The 26,024-nt window shown below is 36.6% G+C and overlaps 1 protein-coding gene across 2 annotated transcripts in view; it reads right to left on the bottom strand.

Moving 5' to 3' along the window:
- RNF128 (ring finger protein 128, E3 ubiquitin protein ligase) overlaps positions 1-26,024 on the bottom strand; it is an 89,572-nt gene that overhangs the window by 8,750 nt on the left and 54,798 nt on the right. For both annotated transcript variants that reach the window (XM_008577847.1, XM_008577845.1), the window contains exons 2-6: positions 19,257-19,504; positions 6,892-6,963; positions 4,585-4,667; positions 3,514-3,610; positions 2,528-2,696 (exon numbers count right to left, since the gene is read on the bottom strand). In XM_008577847.1, the coding sequence (XP_008576069.1) occupies positions 2,528-2,696; positions 3,514-3,610; positions 4,585-4,667; positions 6,892-6,963; positions 19,257-19,504 (669 nt within the window). The remainder of the gene's footprint in view (positions 1-2,527; positions 2,697-3,513; positions 3,611-4,584; positions 4,668-6,891; positions 6,964-19,256; positions 19,505-26,024) is intronic.

Raw genomic sequence — 26,024 nt, 5'->3', positions numbered from 1 at the left:
GATTAAAAACTTAAATATAAGTCCTGAAACTATAAGCTGCTAAAAGAAAACATAGGGGGAAATACTCCAGGAAGTAGGACTGGGCAAAGACATTATGAATAAAAACCCAAAAGCACAGGCAACAAAAACTAAACAAATGAGATTATATCAAACTAACAACATAGCAAAAGAAGCAATTAACAGAGTGAAAAGACAACCTACAGAATGGGAGAAATTATTTGCAAACTATGTATCTGACAAGGGATTAACACACAGAATAAACAAGGAACTCAAACAACTTAACAGTAAAAAAACAAGCAACCCCAAAAATGGGCAAAGGAGCTGAATAGGTATTTCTGAAAGAAGAAATACAAATGGCCAACAGACACATGAAAAAATGCTCAACATCACTAATCATCAGGGAAATACAAATCAAAACCACACTGAGATATCATCTCAACCCAGTTAGACTGGCCATTATCAGAAAGACAGAGAATGACAAATGCTAGCGAGGATGTGAAGAATGGGGAACCCTCCTACACTTTTGGTGGGACTGTAAATTAATGCAGCCATTATGGAAAACAGTATGGAGGTTCCTCAAACAACTACAGGTAGAAATGCCATATGATCCAGCAATCCCACTGCTGGGTATATATCCAAAAGGAATGGAAATCATCATGTCAAAGGGATACCTACACTCCCATGTTTATCATAGCTCTATTTACAACAGCTAAGAACCAGCCTAAATGTCTGTTGATGGATGACTGGATGAGGGAAATGTGGTATATATACATAATGGAATACTAGTCAGCCATAAAAAAGAATGGAATTCTGCCATTCAAAACCACATGGATGAACTTAGAGAAAATTATGTTAAATGAAATAAGCCACACACAGAAAGAGAAATACCACATGTCCTCACTCATAAATGGGAGCTAAAAGAATACATCAGTAAAGAAAGAGAGAAAAAAAAGAGAGATACAACAATCATAATAAATCGCTGAACTTTCAAAAGGAGAAAACAGAACTGAGGCCACTAGACGTGGGAAAGGGGGTGGGAGAGGGGGTTTAGTGAGAAATTGGTAAAGGGTCACAAAAAATGATTACATTGTACAATGTTGAATACACTAATTATCTTGATTTGAGCATCACATATTGCATACAGGCATTGATATCCAATGCTGTATCCCATAGATATGTACAATCAATTATGTTTCAAAAACAAACCTAGCAATAAATTAATTATAATCTACACTGCCCTTTATCTTCACTGAATTCTATTACCACACGATTATGATCATAATTAAGATCATCTGAGGCAAATAGACAATGGCTCTCTATTATAGGTAGAATAATGGACGGATTATTAAAATTCTGATGACAACTTTATACTCGAGGAAATGTGTGAAGATTAGATTACAAGAAATACAATGTTTGCTTTTGCATGGTAGGATTCCTAATGACATCTCCAGAAATAGTATTTATGGCACTGATAAGCCTACAGAAGGCAAAGGTTTATGTCATAGAAGCTGAAACTTTCACAAGACATCTTTTTTTTTTTTTTTTTTGTCTTTTTTCCGTGTCCGGCTACGGATCGCAACCCTCAGTGTTGCCCCCGTACCGGACCGGGGACCGGCGACGGGATCGCAAGCCTCGGCGTTGCTCCCGCGCCTCGCTCAGCCAGTGAGCGGGAGCCGGTCTGTACGTGGGATCCGAACCCTCGGACGGGAGCGCCGCCGCGCTTCCCAAGCGGCGCACTATCCAGTGCGCCACCGGGCCGGCCCCACAAGACATCTTGACAATTAGTTTTTCTTCTTTTATGCTAGAATTATCTTAAAACAAGAATGGTGAAAAAACTTTCAAATCAACAAAAAACATGAAGGTAACGAAATGGAAAATATTTTTATATAGTTTTTCTCTTTATAGGGAAAAAGTAAAAAAATTCCCTAAAATATCTCCATTAGTAAAAAATTACTAAGTTGCAATATTAATTCACATGAGTTTTGAAAATAATACATTCAACTTTATTTTCTAATGGTTTGTTCAGTACATGGTAAATAGTCAACAGGTGGCAGCACATACCATTTTTAAAGCACAGTTTCCTATCTGCAAAAGATAGGTTCCTGAGAAGCTGGGTATAAATCAAGCTTTTGTAAATTAAATTGTTTTATCATTTCAGGACTCCTTTATCTTAATTTCTGATTTATCTGCAATACACAATGGCTTTTAATGTTTAATGTTTCTTCTTAGTCTCTGTAAGTAGTTAATGAGCCAACGTTTAAATGCATCAGAGAGCTTTCCAATAAATTTTTCTTTTGTGAATAATCTCCACTCTTTATGCATCTCATCTATTACAGGTACATTTGAATACGTGTATATTAAGTTTAAGACAGGTGCATCTTTCATTGCATCATTTTAAGTAGAAAAACCTTGGAATGTGTGAATGGATGAATGGAACAAATGCTAAAAAGCAGGGGTACTCTGACAGGCATGTGATCCACGATGGACCCTTTGTGGGGTACTCACTGACCCTCAGTATGGTGCTTACTTGCTGACTGCACGTGTTCCTCTAGAGGTGGTTCATCTGCTCCCTGTACCGAAGCATATCCAGACGATGCAGTCTCACTGTGATTATCCTCTTCATGGGGGGAGGCACTATTGGATGTTTCATTGGATACAGGGACTTGTAATGACACTGATCCATCTTCAACATCCACCTTTGGAAAACATTTGAACAAATTAAAAGACTTTTAGAGTACATGCTTTTCCCTGACATATCATTACAAAATTTTTTCATAGGTGACTCATTAGAGCTATGTTTCTTAACCTTTTAAACCTATAATCCCTTTTGATGATCACAAAAATCTCTTGCTGATCCTAGTTAGAGGGCAGTTAGAGTAATTTGGGCCTACCAATGGTGAAAAATGCTACAGGCAGAGTGCCCTCATATCTGACATGTTCATTTTGGTGATTCCAGCACTTTATAACATAATGCCTGGTATAAGGTAGGCACTCAAAAAACAAACAAACAAAAAACCCCCAAAGAAACATAATGTTCCCTAGGGAAACTGTGAATCACTGTCATCTATGTGTTTCCTCAGTCAAGAATATTTTGCTGAGCTTGACTTTCTGTTGTATCTTGAAAATAGGTCGTTTTTTCATTAACCAAATATAAAATTATAATTTAATATTTATTATGCTTTCTCAAATTATACACGCTCATTTAACTACAAATTTGGTCACGATACAATAGGAAGATAGTAAAAAACAGAAAGGGGAATGCGAAGTTGGTAGTTTATACGGTCAGCACTTCAAATTCTGACAAAGTAACAAGTTTATTTGAGGAGAGTGAAGAAGGAAAATGGAGGTGGTCAAGATAGCACCTCACTGTCTCTATGATGTAAATATGTCCAGTTTTAAGTATGAACTGTAAGTCTGGCACATTATATAGATACAAAATAAGGATGCTATTTTCCTGAAAGGCACATAAATAACACTGCTTTAGTTCCAAACAAATAGTGTAGCAATGTTTACCTCAATTCCCAATGCTTTGAGTATGTCACATTTGCACATGGGGCAAGTCCTATGTTCTAACAGCCATGGGTCAACACAGGTCTTATGAAAAATATGGCTAATGAAGTAAAGAACACATAGTTTAGTTATCAGTTGTGAAATAGCAAAAACACTTTGTCTAATATATATTAACAGGTTACCCTGTAACTTTACTTGGTCTTTGAATGGATGCTTTTATAAAAAAAGACATTAATACAAAGAAATAGCCACAGAAACAAAACTTGAAAATTTCATAATACAGTACTTTTAAATATGAGAAGGTCTTTCGAAAAGTTCATGGAAAAATGGAATTAAAAGATAATATGAGTCCTTCCATGAACTTTTTGAAGATCCTCTCATATAAAAGCCTCATTACTCTAGGTTCAAAAAAAATATTTTCAGTACTCATTAGTTGAAAATAGCTAAGATGCTACCTGACCAAAGACTTTGCTCAGTATTTCAAATCTTAAACAATTATCTTGTCAATCCCTAAGTGTAAAATGGTACAGTAATTCTCAATAATATAGTACAATGTAGTACTGAGTACAACACAGTACTGATGCTTTGGGCAATGTGATATCGTCTAGGAACACCACTATTTTAGAGCTAAGAGAAAGAATGTTGAGAATGTTAAGAACAACCTTCAGGAGAGTGATAATAAAAAGAAACTAAAGAGTGAAGACTTCCAAATAGGTGATCATAAGTTTATTTCACTTTTTTCCCAGTGGGATTGTTAGAATAAATTTAAAATTAAATAATCCAGTACTACTTTTATATATATGTAAATTGCTGAGCTGGCTAGGTTCTCAGTTTTCTATACAATTAGTTTAGAACAAATTGTATCAGATTATGGAAACTTTATACAATTAGACTTATACCAATTTCAGTGTTATTAACAAATAAAGCATTCTTCAATATTTAAATGGTTATAAGTTAAAAATAAACAGTTTATTTACATCAATCTGGAAAAATTCAAAACAGGTTTTCCCCATCACAACCCTTTTTCGTGGGTCAGCTATTCTTACCGATGATATAAAAGAATATCAAACTTACTTGCAGGTTAAGATGCGCACCAAATCATTTGGTTTATACAGTTCAATACACACAGCACAACTATCCCCATCAGGGCCAATTTCCTATGAGCAAATAGTTATTGTTACTCTGATAGATAAGAAAAAATATGTTAACCTACAGAACAAGATCAGAATATACATGCATTTAACTAGCATAAATTTTTATAAAAAGGAGGGGCATTATATCACTAAATGACTATGTAACTACAAAATTTCAATAGGCAATTATAATTTCTTAAAACATAATTATAATTTAACTTATAATTTTTATAACTTATAATATAACATAATTTTTTAAAATTTATAATAAGTTTTAAAGCTTATAATTTTAAATTATAAGTCTATCCTTTCTCCAATACCACACTGTCTTTACTACTACAGCTTTAAAATAATTCTGCAAATCAGGTAGTGTGAATCATTCAAAGTTGTTGCTAGTTATCAAAATTGTTTTGTTGGGCCAGCCCTGTGGCTCACTCGGGACAGTGCGGCGCTGGTAGTGCCGAGGCTGCAGGTTCGGATCCTATATGGGGGTGGCTGGTGCGCTCACTGGCTGAGTGTAGTGCAGACCACACCATGCCGAGGGTTGCAATCCCTTACCAGTCACAAAAAAAAAAAAAAAAAAAATTGTTTTGTTTATTCTAATTCTTTTTCTTTTTCATATAAACTTAGTATCAGCCTGCTCATTTCTACAAAAGATACCACAAGAAGTTTTACTGAAACCGCATTGAATCTATAGGTCAGTTTGAGGGGAAACTGACACCTTAACAACAGTGAGTCTTCTGACCCATGATCACAGTATATTTCTTCATTTATTTAGGTCTTTTTTTGAATTCTTTCTTTCAGTAGTATTTTGTACTTTTTAGCATATAGATCTTACACATATTTTATAAGGTTTATATATAAATATTTCATGGGTTTGCTGCTGTTGAAAATGGTATAATTTTTCTTAAGTGTATACTTTGTATTTTATTTTTTTCATTGTACATGTTTATGGGGCACAGTTTTCTTGTTTCAATACATGTATATATTTCATAAAGATCTAATCAGAACAGTAAGCTTATCTATCTAAACATTTTTCAATTCTTTGTAGTTATAACATTCAAGATCCTCTTTTCTGGCTATATTTAGTTATAAAATACAATATTATTAGCTGTTGTCACCCTCGAGCACCAGAATTTATTCTTCCTATCTAACTTTAACTTTGCAAATTTGTACCAGTCTACCAACCTTCCCCAACCCCCTCTCCTACCTCTTATTCCCTGTCTCTGGAAACCACTATTCTATTCTCTATTTCTCTCTTTTTATTTTTCTTAATTGACCCACGATAACTGTATATATTTATGGAGTACAATATGATATTTGGGTACATTTGTACTGTGTACAATGATCATATCAGGGTGCTTAGTATATTCATAAGCTCAAACATTTGTCACTTTTTTGTGTTAGGAACATTCAACATCATGTTCACTAGCTATTTGAAGACACACAGTGCTTTGTTGTTAACTGTAGTCTCCATATATTACTAGAGAACCCCAGATCCCATTGTCTCTCTCTACTATGTTGTATCCACTGACCACTTTCCCCCCATCCCCCTCCGCCACTCACCCCCAGAACATGGTATAATTTTATTTTGATAAGTTCTATAGCTATTTTCTGTAATATAAGTTTTACCCATCAATGGTAGTTTTCAACTGTCCTAAATCTGAAAATGGATGTTCAAGCTGCAAAGTTGCGCTGTTGTTGCTGCAGCACATTACCATAACTTCGTGGCTTAAAACAACACAACTGTACTTTCTTACTGTCCCAGAAATCAGAAGTCTAAAACCAAGGTGTTGGCAGTACTGTGCTCCTTGTGAAGACTTTAGGGAAAATCCCCTTCTACAGGCTCATGGCTTCTTCCTCACATCACTCCAACCTTCCATTGTCATATCTCCTACTGAACTTTAGTCATATCTCCCTCTTCAACCCTCTTATAAAAGACACTAAGACTGCATTTAGGACTCACCTGGATAATCCAGGACAATCTCCCTATCTCAAGATCCTGAATTTAATCATATCTACAAAGTCCTTTCTGCCATATAAGGTAACATTCACGGGTTCTAGCATTAGGCCCTAGATATCTTTGGGGGGCCATTATTCAGACTACTTCCAGCACCAAATAAATTTGAAAAAGACAATAAGGTTTATAAATACCAATGACAAGCATACTTTGGAAGAACACTTAGCTTGAACAATGGCTTGATAGCATTGCTTTAAAACAAACAGCATTTAAAATTCAAAAATGTACCTTGTCTCCTTGTTTCAGTGTTCGTAGTTGAAGCCTTCCAATAGCTTTTTTAGCATCTGCCTTTAATTGTCTCTGTAATAAAAATAGCAGGCATTAGAAAAACTGTTTTTTAAAAGGAGTACAATGAAAAGGGTAGAGTTTATTAACAAATATTTATCAGGCAAAAATCAATGTGTAAATGAATTTTAAAAGATAAAATTTGATTAAAAAATATATTTCTCATTTATCTGAAATCAGGCAGGATTTTTCAAATTACCGAAACTTTCCACTTCCTATGTTTCCCTACATTTCTTGTTTGTTTTTAGTTTTGGCAGCTGGCCAGTACAGAGATTGAACCCTGGGCCTTCCTGTTATCAGTACCACACTCTAACCAACTGAGCTAATTGGCTAGCCCTGTTTCCCTTCATTCTTAAACAGGACCTTTGGGACCATAATGGTAAAGCTACATGTCCCTATTCCAAATAGATTCAAATGCTATGAATTTTCAAAGCCATCTCCCTTTTTCAGGCTCAGAGGAACTTAAAGTGCATCTCTCCCAATTTCTTTTTGAATCATGTCTTGTTTGATGGAAAAGTGAACAGGATTTGGATTCAAATAGATTTGGATTCAAAATCTGACTTTGTCAGTTACCAAATGAATAACCCTAGACAGGTCATTTAATTCTTTGAGCTTGTTAATTCCAACCTTTACAGTGTTTGGTATTAGGGAAAAAAAACTGCTGTTTATAACCATTACTGCCTTATAAGGAGGACGGATTCTGAGAATGGTTGCCTTTTTGTTTCACTGAACATATATCAAGATGAGTTTGAATATGCAAAAGCAAGCCCAAGGCTCAATCAGGGAATAAGGACTAAAACATTACATGTAATTAAGTCAGAAGTGAAGGTGGGGTGTGGGAGGAATCTAAGAGGTAAGGGAAAGATTACAGATAGGAATCAATGAGAGACAGTCCCTCTGTGTGGGGTGAACTGGCCAGAGGAAAACATCCCAGGTGGTATGAGATTTGGGGGGTTAATTTGAAGCTATTTGATATGGTACAAATAAATCCTTTGTTCCCTTTCACTAAAATCTACTACATACACAAATGAACATACCTCAAGTGAATATACCCTATGTGTAAATTGAAGTAGCAGCTAGGTTTCACACCTGAGTAGATGCCGTGTGGAATATAAAGAAAGCATGTGCAGCATGGCAAGATGATAAGCAATTTCCCTATTTTGAACCTTAAAATGAATAAACTTTTCAGCAAAAATTAGGCGTTCAGAACCAGAAGTTGTTGTGAGAATGTAAACAGCTTCCTTATCCCCCTATCCCATCTCCAGCAGGGTCCCCAGCTGACACTAGATTACATGAAATTTAGAGATAATGTAAGTAAAGCATCTAGTATAAAATAATATAGTATAATATGGCAGACACTCAATAAAATATTTATTAAATGAAAATATAAACTATCATTCATCAATAAGCATAATGGGTATTTATAACGTCTCTACATATTTGTAGCAAATATATTTTGGAATATATAGGTATGTGAGGAATCTCCTTAATGCCCAAACCTGTCACCTAGATATCATTTTGTGAAAGGTATTTGGCTAAATGCCAAGATGATTACTAGCCAAACTATTTCTCTGCCGTCACAGGAACAGCAGAAACCTCTTGGATTGTTACCCGACCAGCAAATATAGCTTAATAGAAACAGTAATAGGAAGACCTAGATCCTAAGAATCATGGGAAGCCTGGTGACAAGCCCCCACTCCTCTGTGGGGCCATTTCGGCCACAGGGGACTATATGGCCAAACCTGGAGAAGACAAGTTTGCTGCCCGGGTGAAGGCTGTGAATGGGAATAGATCCTAAGAATGAAAGAGGTGCTAATTGAGCACTTATACTCCCATTTTGAGACTTGTGACTTAAAAGGGGAATTCTATGTTGGAGCTTTATTTTGAGAACAAATACCTTCCCGTCTATTTTAACTTGCATCATAAGCAAATAATAGAGTAACACTGAACAGAGGTACACTTAGGACCTTTAGATCAGCTAGCCTGACACCTAATCTGACAGATAAGAAAACTGATGACCAAAGAGGAAGAATGCCTTGCTCAAAATATCAGAATTGGTTAGTGTCAGCCTCACTGAAGCCCAGAGTTACATCAAGGTAGCCATCTATTTTGACTGTGGCTTGGAGCAGGAAGCTAATACTACTACTTCCTTGTAGTCATACAGTTGTTATACAGTTTTGAAAATATTCTTGATATCCATTACCTCACTTAATCTTCACAACAACCTCCTGAAAGAGGTAATATTCTCGTTTTAAAGATGAGCAACTGGAGGCTTGGAAAAGTAAAATAACTTATCCAAAAAGGCATGCAGCCTGTAACTGATAGAGCTGGTACTGGAACTCCATTCTTGATATTACAAGAGTCCATTACAATATAACCATCCATAAATCAGCTATCTTTTGATATGTTTCTAAGCTTGTGGATTCTATGGTCTGTCAAACTGTGACAATTCTTTCTGTGAACAACCAGTATACCCACAGGGTCTTGGCCCTGGCTCAGAAATCCGAACTTCGCTATTTTCTTTTCACATAGATCATAAGCTAATTAGACATCGAAAGGAGAAAAATAAAAATAGGAAAAAAAAATAGAGCCAACAAGAGAAAAGGGGGAAGAGTAGTAAGGTAGATAATAAGTCTCTGACAATCATTTTGCTCTTCGTCTTTAATGCACTTCTGATTAAGCAACAAGCTGTATAACACAATTGGGAAATGCACTCATAAGGAAGTGATAGCCCCCTAGGGTATTTACTTGATTAAATCTATTTAGTCTGGTTTTCATTCCGCGGTATTCAATTCAACATAATGTAAGTGCCTGAGTCTCCAGTGCTAATGCTTATCAATTTATTAGGAATAAATGTTAAACATATAACTTTCTCAATTATAGCCAAGACTGTAAATTAATTTGAGGTGCAGGATCAAAGGCAAACTTTGTATGTTTACATGTCTAAGTCTATTCCCAGGAGAATGGTAGAACTCACATTAAGAACTATACTAAAAAATAAAAATAGGGCGAAATCCAAGATGCCAGAGGATACTAAGCAAGGGACTTAATTATAAAGGATCTCTAAAATATTTGCAGTGTAGCACAAACCAATGTTTAACGAAGAATAAAAATTGGCTTAGAAAGGAAATTTGGATATTTTCAATAGCTCCTACTGAGCTTGAATAAAGAAAAGAAAAGCCATTTTCTTTAAATATGGATGCAAGACAAGAATTTTTGGCAAAAACAGTTTGTATTTTTAGAGCTTGAATGAAGGTCACTCACAAAACTTCCATTAGTACTCAAAATATTTCACTGTCATACTGATAACGAGTTTCAAGGTGTATTACTCTCTCTAAAAACTGACATATAAGAGCAGCATTAGGACCAAGTAGTTTATATTAAATATGTATATCTGCACAATATTAGTTAAGTCAACTTGTGAGTGCCCAAATATACCTCAACATTTAAACATAATATGCTCCAATGCAAACTTTATATTGTATTCCTTAAAAAACAGAACTTCAAGACTATATCTACATTGTTACACAAATTATATTGGATACTTTTCCAATGTTCTGCCACCATATCAGAATTCCCTCCTACCCTATAAATTCCAATAGCATAGTTTCCACCTCTTATCATGTTCTGTAATTGTATTACTCATGTGTCTTTCTTTCCTACTAGATTGTAAGTAGTTGAAGACTGGGTCTTAGTCATTTAAAAAAACTCCCATAGTGGCCAGTAGTTGCTCAATGAATATATTCTGAATTTGGAAAATATAAACAAACTTTCATAACTTTCTCATCCAACACATTTCTCAGTTTCACTTTATTAAAAGCCTCTACTCCACTAAATTAGGTAAAGGTTTAGAGGTTATCTATTGGGCCCCTACCACGTGTCAGGTTCAACCCTAAGCTTTTTACATGTCATCTTGTTTAATAATTAACAACCTTGTGAAATAGGTATTTTAATATCTAAGTTTTATAGACAAGAAAAGTAAGGTTCAGAAGCTTGACTAAAGCCCAGGCAGCTGGCTAGCTGCAGAGTCAGCCTCACTGAAGCCTCACTGTGATTCAATTCAAGCCCAGGTTCTATCTGGCTTTAATGCTCATGATCTCTCCACTGTAGCACACTGACTCCATTGTGTAATAGCAAAGAAGCCTTTAAATGGCTTCACATTCCTTGTGAAAAAGATAAATGAAAGAAATAAGAAAAAAAAATCTCAAAGTCAGCTACTATCCAATCTTAGAATTCTTCCTAAATTGGCTACTTACTGTGATTTGGGGATCTTTAAAAACAAGTATAGTATACCAACCTTCCCTTCTCCTCCCCAATCCTGAGAGTACCTGGTCTAAGAATATTTGGCAGTAGAGTAGGAGACTGATTCAAAGAAGCTGGCTGTTGGCCAATTTTCTTAACAGAAGCTTAATGTCACTACTCTGACTAATCAAAAGCTCTAGTCATTGAAGAATCTTAGCTATATGGTTGTTTCTAGTTAGGGGTTTTTTGTTTTTGGTTCTGCGTGGGAATTTATTGGGGCTGAAAATCAAAAGTCGAGCCAATGCAAAGATATTCTATCTAGTTCATTTGTGTATTTATATCCGATTAGGTAAAATACATGTTTCAGTCAGGTGATTTGTCAGCCTGGTTTTTGGTCCCAGGCAGTTCAGCTTTTAGCTTAACTGAAACCATTAGGTATAAACACCTAGGAATAAAAATTAGGTATGAACATGAAAAACATTAGGTATAAAATCAAACCCAGTTGCTCTATGGGAGGCAGGTGTGCAAAAGCAAGATAAAAGCAAATTAGATTTTCCTGCACTTAAGTCACCAACTTTTTAAAATAAACATTTTCATAAAAATTTGGCTCAGACTTTGTAACACAAGATACTTAAAATCAAGAATTATAGTAAGAGGATTCTTTTTCTCGGAAATATCCCTGTGAACAAAATCCATGTCTGAGCCATGTGGCTGTTTAGGTATATGAGAAATGAAAGAAATCTGTTTTGTTCAACAAAAACCTAGGCATAATATTTGAATGAAAGCATTCCTACAGGTAAGAGGAGGTAAAGGCTATAAAACAGCTTCCCATACATTTATGCGATTACAGAGATGGGGATAAATAGGAGAGCAGACCATTCCTATGAAGATACTCACCGTGAGCAGTGTAAGGAAATGCTCTGTAAGGAAGAGTCATGAAGAAAGGGGGAATTTGACTCAGTAGATAAGTTATAGCTCAGATTATAGCATTTTCAAAGAAAGATAAGCAACACCTTTAGAATTAATGATACAACTGTAAGTTTGTACCCTTTGACCAACATCTCCCCATTTCCTCTACCTCCCCTCCCTAGTCCCTAGCAACCACTGTTCTGCTCTCTGCTTCTGTGGGTTTGACATTTCTAGATTATATGTTCTGGGGATCTGGTATACAGCATGGTTTACTTGAAATTTTCTCAGTAAATTTTAAGTGTCCTTACCATACACAAACACACATACACACAATGGTAACTATGTCTGGTAAAGGATGTAATAGATTGTGGTAATCACTTCACGATGTATACATATATCAAACCATGTTGTACACATTGAATACAATTTTTAATTGTCGATTATAACTCAAAGCTGGAAAAAAGAATTAGTGATATAATGTAAAGTTAGAGTAAGTGAACATACAGAAATCCTAAGACCCATTATAAGAGCTTCCTTTTGTTCAGTGGGAAAGTCAGAAGATTGTAAAACTAGGTCTCACACAGAAAAGAATTTATTTAATCTGCTCTTCTTATATAAGAGCCAAAACTTCCATGGTTTTGTAAACGGCCCTGAACAATTCTCAAATTTAGCCAGGAACAGATACATACTGAAGGGTTAAGGCCATAGCTGTGCCAATTGTCTGGTTGGAGCTATTGTCGGACTCCTGCCATTGTAGACAATTGTATTGCTAAAGTAACTCATAACTGAAGCCAAAACGTTTCATTATTTTAGTTTCACTGAGTTTTCCATTTGTATTGTCAGGGCCAGGGCTCAGACCCTTCAAACCTGTTGTACAGACTGGGTCACCAGACCCCTCACATGCCAGGCTGGGTCACAGACCTCTCACACGCAGGTCCACACTAGGTAATTGGGAAAGATACGGGAAGCCATTGGCAGACGATAGGAACTCAACCCTCGGAGGTGGCGGCAGCCTCTCAGGGCATCCCAGGGGCACTAGCAGCAACAGTTTGCAACAATAGCCTCCAGCAGCAGTAGCGGCCTCCCAGTGTCCACCCCCCAGGGGCATCCCGGGGGCGGGAGCCCAGTGGATCAGAGCCACTCGTCCTTTATACCTAAGTCCATAACCCAGGACACCTGGGTGCACATGCGCAATTACATTAGACAATAACCAAGGAACCCCTGGGTGCACATGCATATTTACGTCAAATGCTCAGCAAGATTCTGAATATCTGAGGGGCCCTGACCATTTTCCTTCACTTTCCCTCCACATACATACAAACACACCAACCACAAATGTGTATATGTTGATAGTGATACAGTATGCAGACACCTGATGAGTTTTCCAGTTAATTTCATGTACTAGTGGAGTAGAAAGAACCTAATATAATCAGAAATATTTCAGATAATTTTTAGTAATGCTTTGAGCTTAAGGAAAAATTTTAAGATATTAACATAGGCTAGTCCTTCCTCATCGGAGAGTACTCCGGAGGGCTACCTCTGTAGCAGCAAACTACAGGGACGTGGGCCGGCCCAGTGGCTCACTCGGGAGAGTGCGGTGGTGATAACACCAAGGCCCCAGGTTCGGATCCCATATAGAGATGGCCAGTTCGCTCACTGGCTGAGCGTGGTGCTGACAACACCAAGTCAAGGGTTAAGATCCCCTTACCGGTCATCTTTTTAAAAAAAAAAAAAAAAAAAAAACTACAGGGACATGTGTGGCATATCTCTGCCCAGGGAGCCAATCTGAGTTATCAGGGTCCAAGACTCAGATGGGGGGATTGTCACTGCTAGCAAATGGCCATGTTGCCTGAAACTCAGGACCCCAACAATGAAAGCAGGTCCATATCATCAATCTTGATAGTTGTGCAAAGCGACCCCGACAAGCTGGTACAACCTGGTCCATTGTTCCAGGTGTATATAACAACATCATCAATCACTAACATAAAGAACACTTTGAGGGCCACATTCCCAGGGTTGGGCAAGGGCTAATCATAGTCCCTTTGGGGACATTCAAGGAGCAAAAAGCTAGACCTGCTATGATATCTCTTTCCTCACAATCTAACCCCTTGCCATTGGTCAAAACCTTTTTACAACAGCCAGTTATGAGTGAGAACATGCAATATTTCTGTTTCTTTGTCTGGCTTATTTCATGTAACATAATTTTCTCCAGATTCATCCATGTTGGTGCAAATGCTAGGAAGGCAGGGAGGGAGGGAAGGAAAGAAGGAGGAAGGAATGAAGGAAAGAAAGACCACAACAATATGTTAAACTCTCAGAAGGCGAGAACAAACCTAAGGATACTAGAGAAGGGGAGGAGTGAGGGAGGGAAGGGGTTTGGGAACTGATAGGTCCGGCTAAAGGCATAAAGAACTATCACGATTTGTAAGAATGAATATGGTAATAATAAAAATTTAAAATAAACGTTTTTACAACAAAACTGTCAGTACAGTAACTGTTAATACAGTATTTATATATAAGTACTTGTTAGTACAATCTTTATATATACTGGACTATTTACAGTATATAAAATACTATTCAATTAATACAGTATGTATATATGAGATGCCATAAGAACATTAGTATACTTAATACTTGCAGAAGCCAATGCAGGGTGAAAATAGGCTGAAAGGAACAATTCATTCACTCTATAAGAGCATCACAAATATCTTTATATTGCTGCACCAATTTAATTATCCATTTACCCCACTGATCTATGGCCACTTCAATTTTGTGATAAACTTGTATAGACTTATTTAATATGGTAATGAGGTAAATCATCCTAATTCTTCCTCAGGCCAATCACTCTCCATTGATATCACATCCTGAGGACACATTAGTTCAATTTCCCAAAACATTTGATAACCACATGATTTATTTATATAAGGCAGTTGAATCTTACCAACAATAACAGTATTACACCATATCACAGTATGGTTATGATACAGTTTGGTTTGGTTACAAAATAAATCAGATGTGTCATACAAATGTTTACTAAACCTTCCTAGAAGAGTCAGCCTTTGACCATATACCAGATATTATCACAGACAAGTGTGACCAGTGGCAACAATTCTGTTATTTCTAGGTTCCATATTAGCTGGGGACAAAGCCAACCATTTGTCTCAATTCATATTATTATACAGTTATAGGTTCCCATTAACTGTTGTGTAGCAAGGCCATCTCCTTCCCATGGGAAGTACATGGGTATCATTCAGTATTAATTCTCTTCCGATGAGCTAGTCTTATTTTGATCCATCCTCTTGGCAAGATCAGTCAGAGATTAGCAATGTAAGTTACAATCCCCCCCCCCAAATTTCCATAAATTTGTGATTCTTAATGTGTCTTAAATATTCTTTCCCTGGGTTTCCACAGCTAACAATGGAATACCACTACCCTATGGCTATTTGGGCCTCCATTTTAGCTGAAATAGTCAATAGACTCTACAGTGTCACAGTATGTACACTTTCCCAATGTTGAGTCACAGCATTCTCTAGCATTATGTGTTGGATGTGTGACCACTTTATCCAGGCTTTTTCACCTTTCCAAGTATATTCCCATCCTTTTCCCTCTTCTTTGAAGATGAATCCTTCTAATCTGTCTATTTCAGTTAGTAAATCCTTTTCTTCTGAAAGTCATCCTTCATTTAAAGGAAATTTACCTTGTCACATTATACCTAGGTTAACTCCTATTTCACCTAGAGCACTCTTTTGTTTTACTGGCCAGTGTTTAATCCAACACCTGCACTGTTGCCACTGAGTATTAACTGCTTGAGCATAGTTAGGGTACATGTACTATACCCCACAATGTTGGGTACCCCATGCTAGAGTCAGGTGTATAGTGGTCACTCCCAAATGTAATTTATTCTGAGTATGCCATAAGGTTTACCGTAATCTTCTTTGTCTCAGGTTAAGGTTGTTCCCAGTGGGGACACAAATCTAACTTGTAATGCCTAATATGTTATTTTCACTCACAACTCATCAATACTTTTCACCTCATTTTCCATGCACAAAAATAGGGATAACAGTATTCTTACACGTCACAGTATGACACATCAGGCTACTACTTCTCATGGCTCATCTGAGCATTCAGTCTTCAAAACTTATGATTACCCAGTTATCAGTTTGCCTGACATATGAGGGTACATCACAAAGTTCACGGAAAGATTTGTATTATATTTTAATCCCATTTTTCCATGAACTTTGTGAAGTACCCTTGTATACTATGCATGATAATCTTCAGAAGAAAGAAATTCCTGAATATATCATTTTTCCCTAATATTCTAATAAAGGCAAGTTTCCATAACTCAGCTTCACCATTTCTAGTAAAATGGAGATAATGCAGTTAAATATTTAGTGATAGTTATAACCATTGTATGCATCAAGACCTGCCTTTTAAAAATAAGTAGGAAGTAATGAAAACAAAATACATAAATGACATTATAGCACCCTTACATATTTGCAAGAAAAAGGGATTATTCGCCATATATGAGAGTACTTCAGAAAGTTTGAAAAATCCAGACCACTATCTGTTTTTGGATAGCCCATAAACTAAGAATGTTTTTAAAATTTTAAATGGTGGATGAAAAAGTAAAAGGAGACTATTTCATGGCATGTGAAAATTATGTGAAATTCAAGTTTCAGTTTTCACGAATAAAGTTTTACTGGAACACAGAAAAAAAATGGAATTAAAAGATAAAAATGAATGTCTCCATGAACTTTTTGAAGACCCCTCTTATTTAATCTTTTAGTTCCCAAAGGATAAACATATAATGGTCCATTAAGTAGTAAAAGAAGCCCTTTCAAAAGTCTTCTCTAATAGATGAGAAGTTTTAATGGTATTCCTGACCTTTTCTACAGAGGTTAACTTTCATAAAATATATTATAAACTATGAAAATTACTTAAATGAGGTCAGGGTTAAATGTCCAATGACACATGTGGAACACCAGGAAAAGTTCTTTATATACCTTATAAATTGCTGACGGGGTTTAGTGCTATGCTAATAGATTTATTATAGCACTTAGAATACAGAAACACATACCCACCATGAACATACACAAACCAAACACTCTTGTCATTGTAAGTATAACCTTTGAATAGTTAGTCATACTGGATACCAATTTCTTTCCAACCTCAGAGATAAAAATAGCACAATATATAAATGTCAAATATTAACACAGTGTGAACTACTGAGGGGCCTGGCAAGGAATTTTAAACATCCTTTTGACTACAGCTAGTAACAGGCTGAAACTGCCACCAATGTGATAAGGTGCTCTTCTGAGGACAAGGACAGAGGTCAATTAAATTTAAACACTGAGATAATCATCACTCATTATCATATGCCAGTATCTAATCTTTATGAAGTTTTTATAATAAAATTTCAATTTGTCATCTATTCCTAAATTCAATTAACTTTCTTGCTATATAGAAATCCTCACTGTACTCCCCACCCCCAAATAAACTAGGTTCTTCTTTGCTTATTGGAGAAAATGCATGAAGTGGCCAGAAATTCACTCTAGACGAACTTCTCAGTACATATAAAAATTCATTCTGTTGCTTCTTACTATAAGATTATCTGAAAGCATTAAGTTGCTATTGAGAATTATAAAGAAGGTAGGAGGTAAAAAATGATGATGGCTTGGACAGGGCAGTAAAACCAACAGGATTTGCTGATGGAGGTTATGTGGAAAGTGAGAGCAAAAGAGGAATAAAGAATAACTCCAATGTTTCTGGCCTTGGGTCAAGAGAAATTCTTTTGAAAATGGGAGTGATATTAATGTGTTTGTGTGTTGATGGGAAAGATCCAGAGGGAAGGGAGACATTGCTAAAGTAGGACAGTGAGAGAGGACAATTGCTGGAGTGATGTCCTTGAGTATACAAAAGACAAAAAGGATCCTGTACATGAGTGAAAAAGCTGGCCTTTGCAAGGGAACAGTTCATCCACAGTAACAGAATACCAGGCAGAGGAATAGGATATAGACTCAGGTGCAGATAGATGGGTAGGTGTGGAAGTACTCTTAACTGCTTCAATTTTCTCATTAGAAAAAGATATAAGATGAGAGTAAAGTTGGAGGCTGTGCTGGAAGTTTAAGTAGAATGGAACATGTATTAGTGATCTAGGAAAGTAGGAGAGTAAATGGCTAAGAAAACATGGTATGATTCCTGGGCAGCATTAAGGGCTTACTCTGAGTTTGTGATCATAAACTTAAAGTGAGATCAGTCAGTATAGCTGTAAATGTTTTTCTGCTACTTCAGCTATGCAAAGTGCAGACACAAAGTAGGGGAGAAGTAGGATTTAACCGGGGATGAGTTTTGCTAGGAAGCATAGCAGAGAGAAGGGCCAAGGGAACTGAAGATGTATGAGCAGGAGCGACCATGGAATTTAAGCTGGGTAAGGAGAGAAGTGAGGGTATCAGGAAACGAGGCACAGTTTAAAGGTGGCAGCATCGATGTCACACAACCACAGTACTTCCCTATTAAATAATGCTTCAGTATTTTTACTGTATTTTTTCTATACTTTATACCTTTTTATACCTCAGTGTTACAATATAGTAGAAATTACAAATATGTGACTCTGGAGCCTACTATTGTGCCATGAACAATGAGGTCTTTAAACCTGCCTTGTCATTATATTCAGCCTAGTCTCTTTTCTGAGCTTGGCCCCCACATGCAAATACACATATACATGTAAAATAACAGTGGTTACCTTTGGGTGGTGACTACAGTTATTTTGTTACACAAGGTTTTAGGTGAAGGTTTTTTCCTCTGTACTTTCTAATTTCTAAATATTCTATATTGAGTATGAAATACTTTTGTAATTTAGAAAAAATGTTTATTTAAAAGAACATATGTATTTACACCCATATATAATTAAATGCTGGCTATGCTCCCTAATGTGGTGTTAGAAGACTTAAATCAGGCAGGATTAAGTTATTTGACATATTATAAAAAATAAAAGATTTGAGAAGATGGAAGCTGGCATACTTTTTTAAACTACCAGATTTCATAAAACGTGCATAGGTAATTGCCTAGCAAGTAAAATAAATTAAAATGCATGACACTGAAACTACAATTAAAACAGTAAAATTATTTTAAAACTGGAAGAAAGGACCATTACAAACCTGCTTCCGGCTTTGAGCTCTTGCATTCCGTAATCTTCGAGCAGAATAAAAGATAAAATAGCCCACAGTTGCCGCAGTAATAATAAAAAAGGACACAGAAACGAAGAAAATTGAATAGTGATTCACCCAAGGGCCGTGTTTTTTCCCTACTTCTATGACCATTGTTACTTGTACACCTTTTTGAATAGAGTGTAGAATTTTTGTGCCTTTCAGATTGCCAATCATGATTGCAACAATGTCTCCTGCACCTGTAAAAGAAAATGAATTCAGTTTAGTTTGGTAAAGCATTCTTAACATAAAAATTCAATTGCTAAAATAATTTTAAATGAGTCCCAATTAGACAAAGGAAGGATACTCATTCATTCAATTAACATTTATGGAGCACCTACTACATATAAAAAAAATGTAGGGCATATACACACGCATGAGACTTAATTACTAATCTTAAAGAACGTGTAGTTTAGTAAGGAGGCTATTACATACAACAAATACCGCCCCTTCCACTGGTTAACTACATATAATTCAACAGTATTGCCTTTGAGGTCCAATTGCATCTTACGTGAGGGCTTGCTTAAAGACAAATCTTGCCTGGATGAAAGAAAATAGGGCTTATATTGTAGAGAATCTGAGACTTGGGAAATACAGAAATATTTCACTATGCATTTCCCCATTTACAAGGTGGTAGACTATTGCATGAGTTCACTAATAACATATATAAGGATTTAAATATCAGGATAGTACTTTCAGACAAATAATGTTTACAAGCCCAAATATACAACCTATACATATGTCCATGATGTACCATTTCTCTATATACTCAAAAGCAATATAAAATTTGTACAAGGTGCTTCAAGGTTTTACATGGACCTGATCAGGTTAGCAATGAAGATAACACATAGAATTGATAGAAATGTACGTTTCTGTTCAGCACCAATTAAAAACAGGCCTGACATTACGCTAAACTTATTACTAACAGCCTAGTATCTGTAATACCTCCCTCTCTACCCCTAAATATGTAAGTTTTGTTGAAAAAATAATAAAGGACAAACATCTTCCCCAGTGTTGTGAGAATGTCACATTGCTCACGCCATGCCAGTGCTTATCAGGGTTTATGTTCTTTCTAGTTTACATAACCCAAGACCAATAATCTTAAGCAAAAGAATAGAGTTCTTTGAATGTTAAGGTATTGCCAACCAGAGAAACCTCCTACTATTTAGGTTAATGATCAAACTCCAGTCTGGAATAAACATGTCCCCTTCCCCCTCAACGCATACACACACATACACGACTCTAAAAGTACCTTTTAGACAAAATTTAAATACGAAAGTACAATATTAAAAACAGTATTCACACTTTCAGTGATCAAATTAAGAGTACAAACCTTAAATATCAATATACACAGTAGAATTATGACCCAAGTAATCCTTTAAATTTACAGCCCTCAGTAGCTAAAGTCTTCATAAGATCAGGCCAAACAGAAATAACTCACAGTACGCTAGCCATGATCTTCTCCTTATTTGAAGCTATTAATTCAAAACAATATATTCAAAGGGTATTATTACAGATCCTAAAAGATACAAAAGACAGTATTTTTACATATGATAGCCATTTTGTTAAACTCTTTTATAACTTTACTGCCTCAGGTGCAATCACTCAGTTTGATAGAGATTAATGACTCATTCTGTTCTCACTTACATGGGGTAAATCTCAAAAGTAATGGGGAGTGAAGGAGTCTGAAATGTAGATACCTTCTGTTGTATCTTCTTCCAATATCAGTATATGACCCAAATATCCCTTCTGGGTCTGGAGAATTGGCAATTTTTTTAAAAAGTAGCTCTTTTTTCTATTTATTTGGGAGCTTTAAATTTCTAGCTATGACATTGAAAGCAGAGACCTTATTTGTCTTTTCTATTTTTTATTTATTTTATTTTTATTTTTTTGTCCTTTTTGAGACTGGCTGCACCGCGCTCAGCCAGTGAGTGCTGTGAGCGCACCGGTCATCCCTATATAGGATCCGAACCTGCGGCGGGAGCGCTGCCGCACTCCCAGCGCCGCACTCTCCCGAGTGCGCCACGGGCTCGGCCCTTATTTGTCTTTTCTTTTTTTTTTTTCTCCTTTTTGTCTTTTTTCATGACCGGGAACGGATCGCAACCTTCAGTGTCGCGCCCGTACAGACCGGGACCAGGGACCGGGACCAGGGACCGGGACCAGCAACGGGATCGCAACCCTCGGTGTTGCACCCGCACCTCGCTCAGCCAGTGAGCAGCCGGCTGGTCTGTATGTGGGATCCGAACCCTCGGCGGGAGCGCCACCACGCTCCCAAGCGGCGCACTGTAGCAGTGCGCCACCAGGCCGGCCCCCTTATTTGTCTTTTCTCTACAAGCCATCTCTCAGGAAAATGTCTGGCTATAAAGTTTTGATTAATTATATAACCTAGCATTCATTTCTGATATTATAACCTGTACAATCTTTGAAAGCATAGATAATTCTAAAAATCAGGCTTTGGAATATATTATAATTTTAAAGATTTATTTTGAAATCACAGACGTGGCCTTCTAATATGTTTTTTGACTAATGGAAATAAGTTTTTGAAAAAAAAATTCTTTTAGAAGATATGAGGTGGGTGGCAGGGGTGGATAGTTAGGAACATACTGGTCATTGTGATCAGATGGAAATTAAAAAACAAGGATAGTGAAGAAATGTACATTGTCTACATATTAGGAACAATGCTGTGTTTCAGTCTCCACAATCCATATTCATATATGCTATGTATAGTTCAACTATAAAATATCTACTGAATTAGCTTTGTAATCATATAAAAGATCTATTTCTAAGCATTATGATATATCTCCTCCTCCCCACACTCTCGCAGCTATCTAAAAATTGCTCCCCCTCCGTTGTTCCCAATCACAGTTAATGGCATCACAACCCTTCAGGTCACCTGGTTTAGTAACTTCAGAATCATGTTTGAATCCTCACTCCTCACATAGTCACACAGATGCTACTTACTTCCCTGGTGACTCCCATTAACAGATCCTTCTTCCCATTCCCACTGCCTTAGTAAAGGTCCTCACAATCTCCTTGCCTAAACTATTTCAGTAACCTTCTAACTGGTCACTCTATATCCAGTATTCTCCTTCTCCTTAAAGTTTCATCAGAGTTTACCTACCTGTTTGACTTTTGCCATCACTTGATTAGATCATGCCACTTCCCAGCTCAGAAGTCTTTAGTGGCTCCCTACTACTCATTCAAGTCTGAGTCCTTGGCCTACCATGTAAAGGCTTATACGAGGGTACATCAAAAAGGTCATGGAAAAATGGAATTAAAAGATAATGTGAATCTTTCCATGAACTTTTTGAAGACCCCTCGGATGATCTGGTCTCAACTGACCTTGCCAGTTTGACGTATCACCACTAGATCTCCACCTCATAAATACTCTGATCCAGCCTCATAAGACTACTGTCATTCACTTTTCTTAACTCTTTGTTCACTGTTTCCTCAGCCTAAGATGCCCTACATCTGCTCTAATGATCCCCCCTCCTCTGCTTGTCTATGTACTACTCAAGTCCCAGCTCAAATGTCGCTCCTATATAGTTTCCCCAAGTTCCCAGTGAGAAAGTAAATGTTCCCTCTTTGTTCCCCTGTCACTTGATTTTTAACCTCTATGTAGTACTTCCTTTTGCTTTGCATCTCAATTGACATGTCTTTCTCTCTCTCTAAATTAAGAACCTTTTTAGGGCAGGAACAGTCTCTTAATTTTTTTTTTTAATCATCTCAAAGTTTTATTGGAAGGTACTGTTAGATCATTTGCATTTAATGTTCTTATCAATATTTTTAATTTTTTGTATTGAAACTATTATACATGTTTGTGGGGTACAGAGTTGAATAGTAATACCTGTGTACAATATGTGATGATCAATACAGGGTAATTATCATATTCATCATTACAAAACATAAGCATTTTTTGTGTCCATTAACCAGTCACACCTTTCTTAATCTGGCATTGTCAGGGAATTAGATGTTCCATATATGTAAAATTTATAGGTAACAAAAAGCTTTACATAAATACTTACTTTTAATCATTTTGAACAGACATTTTATTTATTAGTTATGAATATTCATGAGGTACAAAGCTGATTGTCACCACCTGTGCCCAAGACGTGATGGCCAGATCCATACTGGCAGCATGCCCACTACCACAAATTGTGATTATACCCCGAGTCCCCCACCCAGTTATCTCCAACCTCCCTACCCCTACCCCTTTCCCCCCACTCCACTTTGTATCGCTAGGTGTGCTCTCTCCCTCTGCAAACTCAACGCAGCACTGTGGTCTTTCTTTCCTTCCTTCTTTCTCTCTTAGCTCCCACTTATGAGTGAGGACATGCAGTGTTTATCCCTCTGTGCTTTGCTTATTTCACTCAACATAAGTTTCTACAAGCTCATCCATGTTGCTGCAAATGGCAGAATTTAAAATGTAATAGATACTGCCTTATTTTCTTAACTAGGATATCCAAATTATGATTTATTATTGACACTGGATCATCTTTGCAAGCCATTATTTAATATAGTAGTAAGATTATTTGTCTCCAAACTTAAGATTTTTCACTGGATTTTTGGAGCTGGAATGGAGCTTAGAGATCATCTAGTCTGACTCATTTTTGAGCTCTCACATTGGGTAATTTTCTTTGAGAAAGGAAGGTTCTCACTTAACTTGTTGCTTCTAGCAGCCTATCTCTTCTCTTTCTAATCTACTATTGGCTCAGAAAAGAAAATCAAGCTTGGGTCTACAGAAAGAGTAAAACAGGCTTCCAGAGAGATCTTAAGGGCTTCAGTGCAAGTACCCTGTGACATTTATATTAGTTGCTAAGTGACATTTTTTGTTTACTTCCTGAATCCTGGCTATGCTCTGGATAATTGAGGTTGCCAGAAAACATTTATCTATAAACTAGGCCCTTACATATATAATCCTCATATCAACCTTGTAAGGTGGGCATTGCTATTATCTTCATTAAAGATAAGATTGACCAACTCTCCTAGGATAACAAATGGTAGTAAGTACAGAACTAGTATTTGAACCCAGACAGTTTGGCTTTAGTGCCTCTGCTCTTGGCCACCATTCTACATTAGTTCTCTATCTTCAATAAACCTAAAGGTATTATCTGACTGCAAAAATGAAAATTAAGTAGGTACATTCAGGAGTACAGTGGCAAATGTTGAGCAACCAGTTCTCAGGGTCAGAGGAAGCCCTGATTGGTAGTATGTGCCAATTTCCATGGTGTAAATACTCCCACCACAGCCACACAAATGTAGAGTTGGGAAGAAATGGGTACAACTGACTGATCAAACTGGCTCCAGCTCACCACTGGACATTACAGTCAAAATTAAGTACAAGTAGTATACAACTCAAAGCTTAACTTGTAAGAAATATAATTTGCTTATTCTTTTCACTTAATCCCTACTTCCAAAAACCAAAGTCCATGTACAATCCTAAATTAAATTTGTTTTTTTTACTTGCTGCTCTCCTGAAAACTACAAAATAAGATATGTACCCTGAAACTCCAAAGAACAATCAGACTTCTTTTTGTGGAACAGAAGAAAACAAAAACAAAAAAACCACAACTTTTTCCAATTTTTGTGTGTTTCTGTTGCTAAGCAGGCCTTGTTGAGCCTTTTTCTCCCTTAAGCTTTTCTCTGTCCTTAAAAGTATTGAAAGGGGGCTGTTGGAATACTTCAGCTGGTTCCAAACCTTTCAAATTAACATTAGTGATTTTTTTTTCCTTTTTGTCTTTTTTTACTGACAGGTAACGGGATCGCAACCCTCGGTGTTGCGCCTGCACCACGCTCAGCCAGTGAGCGGGGACCGGTCTCCACATGGGATCTGAACCCTCGGTGGGAGCGCCGCCGCGATCCCAAGCGGCACACTCTCCAGTGTGCCACCGGGCCGGCCCAGTGATTTTGTTAAGTAACCTTTTTAAAGGATCACAAAACATTCTGTATGTAAAGTTAGACATTTATTATAAGCAATAGAGATGTGGTCATATTCAGAATTTATTTGGCACATTTAGTCTCCCTTATTTCCAGTGTGTTGGAGAAAGTGAAGGGAACATTTAAAATACACAAAGGCCAGAAGCTTTTCTCATCTCAAACAAGATTTCAAAAATTTCAAGAATGGTACGTTTTCAAAGAGATGATTAAAATATAATCCTTTGCCTATTTGAAAAGGTGAGGTACTGCTATTCCCTTCCAAGAGAAACTCAAAGCACATCTTCAGTGCTCATTAAAATTGATCTTTGAAGACTCTCAAGAAAACAAATCTAAGTAACAGATAACAATCCTATATCATTGAACCTATCTCATTGATGTTGCAGAATTTTTCTTATCAGTTTATTCTCTTACAATAGAACAACAAATTAAGTGTAAACAGTTTAACCAGTGTGTAAAATTATTACTATTTCCTCAAATTATTCTTACGGTTGATCTTTAAAACCAATGTCAATGTACTAATATACAGACGCTTGTACATGTTCTAGAGCTTTCCATTTTTCTATGCAAAATTTCATTGTAACAATTATCTCCTTTGGAAAGTGCCAGGCTTAAGAAGTCAAGCATGAGTTACATAGCTGAGCTCATTAAAACATAGTGCTAATAAGACCCAGGCTATGGTTCAATTAATCTTCTTGCAGACCAATTATACAGAGGATAGTACTCCAACCTAATTCATTAAGGTTTTTTTTTTTTTTTTTTTTTTTTTTTTTTTTTATTATTTTT

The sequence above is a fragment of the Galeopterus variegatus genome, unplaced genomic scaffold (assembly GCF_000696425.1).
Source record: "Galeopterus variegatus unplaced genomic scaffold, G_variegatus-3.0.2 Scaffold1587, whole genome shotgun sequence".
NCBI classification, from domain to species: domain Eukaryota; kingdom Metazoa; phylum Chordata; class Mammalia; order Dermoptera; family Cynocephalidae; genus Galeopterus; species Galeopterus variegatus.
This window is presented reverse-complemented; position numbering and strand designations above follow the sequence as displayed.